Source organism: Camelus dromedarius, chromosome Y (assembly GCF_036321535.1).
Source record: "Camelus dromedarius isolate mCamDro1 chromosome Y, mCamDro1.pat, whole genome shotgun sequence".
Classification (NCBI taxonomy): Eukaryota; Metazoa; Chordata; class Mammalia; order Artiodactyla; family Camelidae; genus Camelus; species Camelus dromedarius.
Genome location: NC_087473.1, coordinates 15,963,376 through 15,974,759, shown reverse-complemented (window position 1 = coordinate 15,974,759; position 11,384 = coordinate 15,963,376). Strand labels below are relative to the sequence as shown.

General features: G+C 43.6%; 1 protein-coding gene across 9 annotated transcripts in view; it reads right to left on the bottom strand.

The window, feature by feature from the left end:
• The window catches only part of LOC135320316 (patatin-like phospholipase domain-containing protein 4), a 90,578-nt gene that overhangs the window by 63,992 nt on the left and 15,202 nt on the right, over positions 1-11,384 (bottom strand). For 7 of the 9 annotated variants that reach the window (XR_010379543.1, XR_010379544.1, XM_064483415.1 and 4 more), the window contains exons 5-6: positions 10,125-10,190; positions 4,466-4,618 (exon numbers count right to left, since the gene is read on the bottom strand). Coding sequence is in view for 7 of the 9 variants with exons in the window: in XM_064483415.1 (XP_064339485.1) it covers positions 4,466-4,618; positions 10,125-10,190 (219 nt within the window). In the remaining 2 variants the exon portion in view is untranslated. Of the gene's footprint in view, positions 1-3,512; positions 3,726-4,465; positions 4,619-10,124; positions 10,191-11,384 lie in introns of those variants that run through there. The other 2 variants (XM_064483417.1, XM_064483418.1) reach the window with 2 other exon arrangements.

Genomic DNA, 11,384 nt, shown 5'->3' with positions numbered 1-11,384 from the left:
ATTTTTATTTATAGCTTTCTTATAGCGGGTAGGAAAATAATATATTAGGAGAAAACTATTGTGGTTTTGGAACAGAAATTATTTCTGTATGATATTCCATAGTCATAAAATTAGATAAAAAATATATCTAAGAACTTATGCTGAGAAAAGAAATAAAAAGCAAATTATTTCAGTTATAGTAAAGCAAGTATATACATGCCATACTTGAAGGGTGATTTTTTTTTTTTTAAATAAAGGCATTTTAAACACAAATTGAGAACTTCAGTGACTGATGTTCTAAAACTGGGTTAGACCAGTATTGTCAGACTGTAGATCCTGACTCATTAGTGGCTGTGAAATAATTTAATGTGTCATGACAATATTTTTAATAACATGCAATAATAATATGTCAAACAGCATTATGTGTAGGAGCCATGTTTCATGCAAATTCTTTTTATTTATACGTACTTAACGTATACCATACTCAGTGCATAGAGGTACTGGATCACCATATAAAAGTAGGTCCTATGCAGGAAAATGTAGGAGTCTCTGAAGAGAGTGGTACTCTGTCACAGCGGCCCACGTGGACTCGGATGCCGTGACAGGATGTGAACGCCATCTGTCCACCACCAGGGTTCTGTTCACCCGGGGCAAGTCAGGAAAGGCAGAGTGAAGCGGACCCCTTCCTTTTCATGCTTGTGACAATTGCCTTGTTTCAGGAGTACTGGATACACTATTATGTGCTGTGCAGGACTGCAGATTCAGAAATGCTTTCTATAGCAAGGAAGAGATTAAATCATATTCTTGTCCCTCTTTAAGCCTGTCAGGAGCAGGGGAAACTATCCTGAGGGGACATATGTGAGGGATACATAAATATATGTGTTAGCATCAAGTAAGCAAAGTTTGAGTTGTGTCAGAGGCCAAATTAAGTACAGAGCTGAGCAATTGAATTCAGCCCTAGTAAACCGTCAATCGGCTAATAATAATAATTACTATTTTAAAAGTACTATATAACATTAAATTATAATAAAAATCTTATTAGATAGTAGCAGTTATTACTGTTTAAAAATTTACCCACTTTTCTGGATCTGCAGTAATTGCTTTTCCTCCTGCTTTGAGTTATATGGATAATTACTTCAAACTTGTTTTATTCTGCTATAGTGTAGACATAAGTTAAGGAAGAAAAACCTCAAAACCCTGAACTTCTCTAATTATTGGTTCCCCGACTATAAAAGTAATGGCCTAGATCCAAAAACACTTCTATAATTAATATTTATGTATGTATATATAAAGGAAAATAATTATATGTAACTATTTGAATCATCAGAAAAAAATTAAAAGCAGCGCAAGTGACATCTGTCTATTGTAACTGCCCACGTCTGTTTGGAATCCTAATTCAATGTCCAGAGCCTCCCGGCTCTTCCTCTGCAAGCAGCCAGTGTGCATGCACTGTGCCCAGCAGTCTGAAATCGGCATCTGAGAGTTTGGTTTTGTGTTCAGTACACAGCCTGCTCCTTTAGCACATTATTTAACTTCAAAACCAAGTCTATTTTCTCTAATTGTCAGTGGAAGCCGTAGGTTACTATAGTTACGAAGTAAAGACTGTTATTGAAAAGAAGAAAAGACTAATGAAATTTTAAATGACAGATTCCAAGGTATTAGGAAATTGCCCCAACAGGGAACTGGGAACTTATCAAGCTGCCAATCACAGTAATTACCGTGCAGACCTATTAGGACGTGGGTCAGAAGGTCTCCTCAGATTTCCCAGACACCAGTGCCACGGTGCTGTGAAATGCTGATCCCAGGGACACGCGCGGCCTGCTGTTAACGCCTGTTCCCCGAGCACAGCTGCACGAGGACGCCCTGCAGCCGCCCCAGGTGAGGATCTGGCCCAGCACACCTGGAGAACAGCGAGCTGCAGGTGACGTGCTCTGTGACACCGCCACGTCTCCCTCACGTCAGAACGGTGCTGCCCCGCAGACCCACCTCTCAGCCGTCTTACAGTGTCTTTCACGGAAAGCACCACCCACTACCACGGTCGAGGACAGATGCAGTCGGTAAGAAATATGTAAAAGTCTAACCTATTAACATTTGCTCTTGCTCAGGGGGAGGCACCCAAAAATGTTGCAAAAACACACAAATAGATTATTCACCCAAAATGATATAAAAGGAAAATTTAGTGAATTTTTTAGTGATGTCAGAATGAATTGAGAATCCATCCACTTCACGTCACTGATTAAAACAACATATTACGGTTGAACTGCATGTTTGCTATAGTTGGAAAAATAGACCCCCCTCAAGGCGCATCACTGCTCCACGTGAGTCTCAGCATAACTTGTTAGAAAAGAGGCAATAATAGTTGCTGTTTATGTGCTAAAGTTGTGTATTTTGGGCTTTTAGGAGCCATAAAATTGATTTAAAGAATGGTTTCAAATGGTAAAAAGAGAAATGCATAACCATTAAAAACATGCAATTAAACGGGTTTGTGTCTCACTGCTTCTTAGTAATTAAGAGTTCACGCTCGGCAAAGCCCCATAAAACCAGACTGAAGATTGAAGACGGTGTACGCAAATTAGTAGAAATTCACACGCGAATCCTCCAGAGATACGACAACTACTCAAGAAATGGGAGACTGGGAGTCAGGATAGCATGATTTAAGAAGAAGAAACGAATGATTATTCTGGATTGAATTCTTTGCTAGGCTATTTGGTTGGCTCGGTTCTTCACGGTTCGCAGAGTTGTCTCTAAGTTCCCAGGACAGAAAGACAAAGTGGGGCCGCAGGACATCACAGTGCAGGATACACAGTAAGGCTGAACCGCGTGAACTGTGGCCTTGGAGGAACGGGGAGAGGGACAGAGAAACCGTGACAGAGACACAGTGTGAACAGCCGCCTCGGTTTTAGAGCAGGGAGGCATCAAAACAGCCTCGTCAGCACCTTAGCCAGTGGGCAGGCTTGTGGGGGAGGAGGAGGAGGGGAAACACACCTGTTTCAAAGTCTCCTGCGTTTCCGGTCCCCCTCTGCTGTCACCGTCCTGACCAGGAGCAATTGCCCACGCCCTGGGAAAGCAAACCCGTGTTCCTCCACCCCTTGTTAAAGGCCTTCCGAGATGCCAACTATTTCTCCAGTCTTTCCTCTCCCATCAGAGAGGGCCTGGAGATCAGCCTCAGAACATGGTTCCTTCTGTTCTGGACCATGGGACACCAGTATCTCCTGGGAACACCCACGCTCCACGTCTAAAGGGTGCTGCCACCTTCTGTGTGTACAAAACCTGCATGCAAGGACCCCTCGTTTTCACCAACCACTCCAGGGTTCACCCCCAAGAGCCTACTCCTTAAATTTCATACGGGCTTTCAAAAGGCATGACGGTTTTCTTAAAATGGTTCCTTATCACCTGAGCGTATCTCTCTTAATGGCGCTGCCAGATTCTAACAAAATACCTCTTATTTCCTTGTACCAAGTAATGATTTAAATAATTAACAATGACAAAGATTACAAAAGCTAGTAGTACAACTGATAAGCGTTATGACAGGCTTTAAAAAAAAAAGGATTTAATTAGAAATTTCCATCAAAAACTGCCGGAAATATGTTTTGCGTTGCAAAGTTTTAAGCACTCTCTTCAAACCAACTTTCTTTAAGTAAAAACTTGGTGGTGTCATCAAAGCCACGTTGATACAGTGATTCCATTTTCCTCCTGTTTGGTGGGAAGAGGGCTTGGTTAAGCCTCACCAAGTTGGCCATGGACAACTAGGACAGAAGAACAAAGTGGGGCTGCAGGACATCGCAGTGCAGGTCAGCATATGGAGTTCCGGAAGCTCTCCTACCATAGATACCATCACAGAGTTTCCAGAATCGAGAGGAAAAGAATTAAACGTAAAAATTCACCTCCACCCACACACAGGGTGAAGGTCTCTCAGCCCTGGGGTACCGATGGATGAAGGTACTGATGGATGCCTTGGGCCAGGTCCTCCTCCGAGGTGGGAGCTGTCCTGTACAGCTCAGGATGCTAAGCTCATCCACCCTCTAGACTCCAGGACACATCCTAGATGTGACCACCCACAATGTCTCCAGACCCTGGCAAATGTCTTCTGCTTATAGTATCAGCCCCTGCTGAGAACCATTACACTAGATGAAGGAAATCAACATTTTTATGTAAATTATTGTTAGGTCCCTGAGTTTCCCTTTTATATTTTTACATACGTAATTACTGCCACCTTTTTAAGCAACTAAAGAACCTAATTCTTAAACCCTGCCAAGCTTCTTGATTTGAAAAGTAAGCGAAGACATGGAAAACATTTCACAAAGAGACAAGTAATGAACCGCGAAAGGACAGCACACTCACGGTCTACAGGTACCCAGGTCCACACGCGTAAAACGTGCCAGAAGTTACTAAAAATATGTATGACGGAGTTGGCCAAGTTCTGGAAGCATGTGGGAAGTGTTAGGAGATGAGCTGTCTTCAAGCACCGGCGGACGTAAGTACCTACCAGGATGTTCTGATTGGTGACGTTAACGTAGAGACCCAGCTGCTCCTCGTCCTGCGGGGAGATGTCCAGTCGTCCGCTGAATGGGGAGATGGTCACCGTCCGGCCCACAGGCAGGATGGGCAGGCTGTTGGTGAAGCCACCGTCCACCCACTTCTGTGGGGAGAAATGCCCTGTCAGCACGCGCCAGTGACACAGCTCCCACCAGGAGAAAGCGAGCCTCGGTTTCTCAGCAGCACAACCCCTGCCTTGGAGGGACTCTTACATTCCTATTTATGAGGACTAATCAGATTAGATTTGTTTTGGAAGCAAAGCCAATCTCTGCATGCCTGTCATTTACCCATAGAATAAGAAAGCTGGACCCAATCAGGAAATCTCTCCAATTGTCTGAAAGCTTTAAATAGATTGCTTTACATAAGAAGCACCTAAGTTTTTACTGATGACGGCGCAAGGTAAGAAGCCATGTGTAATTAGGTTGGGATTCAGTATCTAATCAGAGTGGAAAGCCATACCACCCCCCCACCACGGGAGGTTCTATCTTTATCCTAAAAGTGGAAACTGGCATTTTCTGCAGCAAACTTAAAAATAAACAGACCAGCCAGAAACCCTCTTGTTTCCACAGTGGCTCCCAAGTACCTAAGGCCTTCAAGCCGAGCAGAATGAGAAATGCTCTGTAAAGCATGAACAGGACTCAGAGTCTGTGCTTTCAGACCCAAGCCCAGAGGAGGGGGGAGGGACAGAGCAGGTCAGGAGAGCTTCTAGAGGCTTCTGCAGAAGTGTGTGCTGAGAAAGGGCTGAAGAAACACATGGCAGCATTCCTTATGCTGTCTGAAGGCAGAAGGGCCTCAACCCGTCCTTGAACGGACGTATTAACGTAATCAGCGCTAACAAGTAAGCAAACACAGGACACTGAAGGTCAAATCCAGTTATATCTATGTTGGAAATGTTCTGCAGCTGCTGTGCCCCAGGGGGAAAGGCCGGTAACTGTTGAGACCCCCTGGCAAAAGAATCTCTCGTGGCAAAAGCAAGGAGGTGGGGTGAGGAAAGAGGGAAGCTCAAGCATAAAATGTCCTTAATTCAGTTAAAACCATTCTTTTCTAAGATGTCTTTTTAAAAGTACCACACTATTTACAAAGGCCTTGGCCAACCACCAACTCCCCCACAAAGGGAATAAAAGTAAGTGAATGAAAGGTGAAAAATGTGTTGAAAATCTCTTTCGAGGGAGTTCCATTTTGGTGGAGGAGACAACCTAAGTAGGTTAGATTAAAATGAACCTGACCTGGATAGTTTGCTTAATGTCATTATTTTTAAAAGAACGTAGCACATATAATTGTACAATTGTATCATGTGCATTATACAGGCACATTCATATACATTTGTATATAATGTTTACGTGTGTGTGTGTACATATATACACACGTGACTTACAAACACAGTCTGGAAAAGGGAGATTTGTAATGAGAAGGCCACCAGATAATCTGGTTCTGTGCCTAACTGTCCTGGAGCTTTTTTTTTTTCCTGACTGCTTTGGGTTTGGATACCAGTTCCCGGAATAGGTTAATATCACGAGAGGGAAAAAATTACCTTTCATATTCTCAACAGAACATTCCCCCAATGATGTACAGATTCGCATAGGTTTCATCAAGGGAAATTACAAGTATGTACCAAGTGTCATTCGGCTTAAATAAGAGCTCATCTGACTTGCTCAACTTAAGGAAAAGAAGGGCATTCTGGCTTATTAAATTGCACAGTGTTCTAATTTACCATGGGGCTAATGACTGCGGTTTCAGGGAACTGAAAATCCTTCTTTCCAAATTTTGTTCACTCTTGTTGGCTTTTTGTGATTGGACAAATGACTAGGGAAAACAGATAGCTTATCAAACGACTTGATTAAATTTTCAGTGTTACTCGCGCCTCTACTACCGTAACCCCGGCAGCTCAGATGCTCTGAAGGCAGTGCCTCTCACTCCGGATTGATGCTCTCATGAGCTGTATCACCCCCACCACCACCACACGTGCATTCAGGCACGCTGATTCTAGCAAAATTTCTGGAAACTATCACAGCAATCAACACTCCTCAGTACAAATATTTTATATCTCGTGCACTATGGATAGTTTAAAATTCTGCATGTTACAGACTCCTGCCCGTTAATTCTCTGGCTGTTTGCTACACATTCCTGAATGTCATTCCCACCTTGTGGGGCAGCATTTCCTAAGCAGGGAGCTACTGCTCGGAATCCTAGGATTCCGAAATCTTCCTCAAGAAAAGGAACTCAGGTGGTTCCTCCCATGATGGTTTCACCCTGCGTTTGTTAGTTTCCAGCACACAGCACCATCCTCCTCAGAGGAAAGGGAAGGCCACATGCCTAAAAAATATTCCCGGGCAGAATGTGTTTCAAAATCAAATTTGCTGCTGGCCTCACAGCTGCCTTCACTTGTCCTAATAACACCCTTTATTCCGATCTCTGACCATATTCTAAATGCGCTCCATGGTAAGTCAGCTGTCTGAGTCCAAAGAGTTGGGGATAAACACGTGATCAATAGAAAAGAAATTCTGAAGCCGCAGTCGTGGGGGGAGGGTCCCAGCACTGAGAACCAGAGTTCACGGAATCATTCTAAAGGGGCAGTGGCACCTGTCACCCCGCAACAGGGCAGGGTTTTCATCAGCACTGTCAACTTTTCCTGACACATGATATGTTGTGGGTGCATATGAGGTTTATGACTTCAAGCAACTCTTGTTATATAATTAAAGGGGAAAACTTTAAAACCCAAGGTGGTCGCCTCTACTGAGAGGACCCATTTGTTCATTCAGAGAGTATTTTCAGAACATCCAGTGTGTGCCTGGATACACATTCCACATGGGGATTTGCTCGAGACAGACCCTCGACTCAGAGCGTTGTTTCCTTCGAGTGTAATTTGCTCAAAAACCAAGTGAATAGAAAATACTTTTTTGGAAGAATATTGAATGAGAGGTTCAGATACATAATTATCATAAATTCATATAAATACCATGGCACAGAGCCTGTGGGTTTATTCAGCAGTTTCTCATGTGTCATTTAATTTGACCTTCACAAGAACCCAACTGGATAGGAAGGTACACTGGTAGTATGCTCAGTTTCCTCCTTTTACAGAAAAGGAAACTGAGGAAATGAGAGTGGATCCTCATGCATCTGATAGAAAGCCATAATAACAAGAGAAGTTTTACTTCTTTCTGGTAAAAGGAATATAGAAGGTAAACTAGTAAGGTCCTCCTCCTCAAGTCCTTCAGGGCCCAGGTCTTTCTAGCTCATTATTTGATACGTAAGGTGTGATCTGTGGCCTCATGATCCACAATGGCTGCTAGAGCTCTGGTCATCACGTCTGAGTTTCAGGCAGCAAGAAGAAAACAAAGGTATACCACTCCCTTCCTGTAAGTGCCAAAGTAACTCAGCGTACCTCACCTTGGACAGCACTTGAGTAGGTGGCCACGCCTAGCTGCAAGGGAAGCTAGGGAACGTGGCCTTTTTGCTTCACAGCAATAGGTCCAGCTAAAAACTGGGGTTCTGTTACTAAGGAGGAAGAGGAAAGTGTATGTTGGAAGAAACTAGGAGCGTCTCTCACCTGCACCCCCTTCATAACAGTCTTTACTATTTATACAACAGAAATGTTCCGCTCAGTCTCAGAGCCACTAGGCTTATGGGCTCTGTTCTAACCTTGATTCCATCATCCTTTCCCTCCCGTTTTCTTTCTCTCACTGAGATACTATTTCTACACCCCACCTTCTCAGTCACCACCTCTTAATGTATCCATCACATCAGCAATTCCAACTCTTGGATTCTAATTCCACTTTTGATGATAATATATAATCTCATGAAACCCCTGAGCATTTTGTGTGCATTTTTTAAAGACACTTAGCCATCTCTGTCGTAATTATTACATATTATAAAGCAACAACGTGATGTAAAATCACTATGTTTCAGTTCATAAAATTAAAGTTCATAATCGTAATGTAAGGTTGATTTTGATAGCATCTTTATTCAAAATTTGTATCTAAAGATAAATGAGGATTTTTACTGCTCTAAGAGGGAAAATACATTATGTAAAATGGGACACCTCTCAGATTTTTAAGTGACAACAAACATATGCTACTTGGTAACTGGGTTTCTGCTAGCTCTGAGACGCAGTATCAAAAATAGGGAAAAACCAGGCTTTCCATGAGCTTATGCTTAAGTTATTTTACATTGCTTTAGAAAAATAAATCAGAGTATATTATGTGTCTAACTGGTCACAAAGACGGTTTTAGCCTGCTGCATATAAGCGCATCACTGCAAGTAACGTATCCATGCATATGGCTGATCAACAGCATCCACATTGGACGTGACGCCCACCCTTGGGTGCCCCATCCTTGTGTCTTACACAGCCTCATCCAGGTACTCCCCCTCCCCCCTCCTCATTGTCCCTTTTAGACAGCCATTCCAGGGGAGACTGGTTTGGACCAAGAATCCTATCAGAAGTGCAGCAAACGGCTGGAGGGACCAGGAAAACTCAGAACAAGAAAGTCGTGAGGACTGATGAGGTCAGAACACAGTTCCCTGATTATGTTAGCTAAGAGATGTGTAAGACTCAATTCCTTCGCTGTCAGAGCATTAAGTCATTAATCACGGACTCTCTGCTGGGCCTTCAAAGCGGATGAATGGCAGCTATTACACACTTTCCGTGTGCATGTTTATGCATGCATGCATACAACATAAACTGAAAACAAATGGTACTTATCCATCCATAAATATGTGCCTGATCTTGAGTAGGTGTTAAATAGATACTGTATCTGAGTGTAAAATGCTTCTCTTTGTGTGTCAAACAGATGCTGTGTTTGGTTATAAAGTACTTAGCTCTGGTGTGTGTTACATAGACACTGATTACAAAAGGCCTGTCTCGGTTGAGTGTTAGGTAGACACCGAGTTTGTTTACGAAGTGAGTGCATGCCGTGGAGCGGGCTGGGGTAGGATGGTGGACATTCAGTAAGAACCTGGTGCAGAGTGAGAAGGGAGCTGGCCGAAATGCCCTTGGGCAGTGCTGACAGCAGGCTGCAGGTGCGTGCTCTCCTCTGAATGTCTCTAAGGCCTCCTGCCTTCAGGGCCAGGTGCCAAAAACAGCTCTCCTGTCTTCTCTGGCTGTTTCTGCCCATCCTGGACAGACACATCTTGGCAAGTGAAGGCCTGGCTGCCCAGCAGGGAACCCTCGGGGAGGGATGGAATGATGTGTGTGTGTGTGTCGGGGCGGTGGGGGAGCTCACTTGTGGGGTGACCTGATGTCTTCCCCCCCCAACCGACAGTGCCATTCTGCTCCTAGCTCTTTATAGAAGGGGCTGTGAATAGAACTTTATTAAATATATTTTTAAAACGTCTTTTGCTCCTTTATATATATAAAAATAAGGGTAGTTTTTTTTAACAGATGAAAAAAAAGAGAGAGAGCATCCCCATCAATCACTTTCAATCTCAAGATGTTGACAATGAAGTACCCCAGCCCTTGTACTTCTTTTCTGCTAAACGGAAACTAAACCATTTATGGAAAAAACGACATATAAGCTGAGTTGGAGCCACCAAAATAATGATAAAACTATGTCTCTCGAAGGGAACTTATTAACAAGGGAAGCACTGCTAATTCGTGGGTTAGAAGAACATACCTGCCCTCTGTACTCCACTGGTTTCAGCCCTGCATACACCGGCACGAAGCTGCTCGCTAAAAGCACCTGGATGGGTAAAGAAACAGCTCGTCAAAGCAGGCACTGCCACTCATACAATGGATTTCCCAGGTTATTTACTATGAAATCAAAAATTGTTAAACACACAAAAATTTACTATAAAAAAAATGGAATGAATACGACCATTATGCCAAGCACACAACGGGACACACCTCAACAGAAGATAATATATTTCCTATCGGGAAAGACCTTAGAGAGCTACGTACAATCACGTTCTCTGACTCCACCGGCTTCCCCGGGGTGAAATCGGCTCTTAGACCGTAGACAGCCGAGTCATCGCAGAACCCCAGTCCATGGAAGTCTAAGCTCTTGAGTGTGTGTAGGTTACAAATAAGTTGTTTACCATGTTCTACCCTACCTTGTCAGAATCATTTTCAAGTTTCCTCTATGTTCCAGAGGCACAAAGCCCTCTGGGTACCACAGGGGAGATGAGTCTGCAGCTCAGGGATGTTCTAATTTATGTCACCAGGATGTCGCTGGGGAAGGAACGCATTTGATGAGCTAGTGACACGGCCTGGATACATAATGAGGCCGTGGCAGGTCGGGGCACCAACTATACTTTATCTTCTATTTAAAAAGTCAGAAAAGATCACCCTTTAAAATATGACCATTTCTTCCCACAGGAGCAGCTGGGCTCTGGGAGCTTTTCTGACATGAACATGTTTTATTTTGCAGTGCGGTTTCCAAATCGCTAGGGTGCTTTTTGGAAAGATACAGCCTTAGATACGGAATGTTTAAGCTATTATCTTTCAGCCGATAAGGGAAGACTCTATGGCTGTTGGCTGTCAAAGATTTCATGAGATTTTTTTCCCAGCATATATTATCCAGAAATGGATTATGGCCCCAGAATTGATTTGGAAATCATCCATTCAGAACTGTCTAGAAGTCAGAGGGCATTTTCTCCAAAGAAACAATGTTATAGGTTTGATTGCTGAGGTCAGTTCTCAAAAGCTGATTTATTCTGAACCGCAACTAAGCACCAGACCCAGTCACCAGGGTAACAGGACTTCTAGAGGACAGGACAGTCCTCTCTGGGTGGCCACCTGACCCAGCTGCACTATGACACACCTGGGCCGTGGCCCAGGCCTGCGGATGCGATGGTTACTCCTCTACTGTGTCTCTTGTCTCCTTGCACCAGAGATCCCGGCGACAGGAAAGGGTCCGCCCCTCTTCCACAGGGTT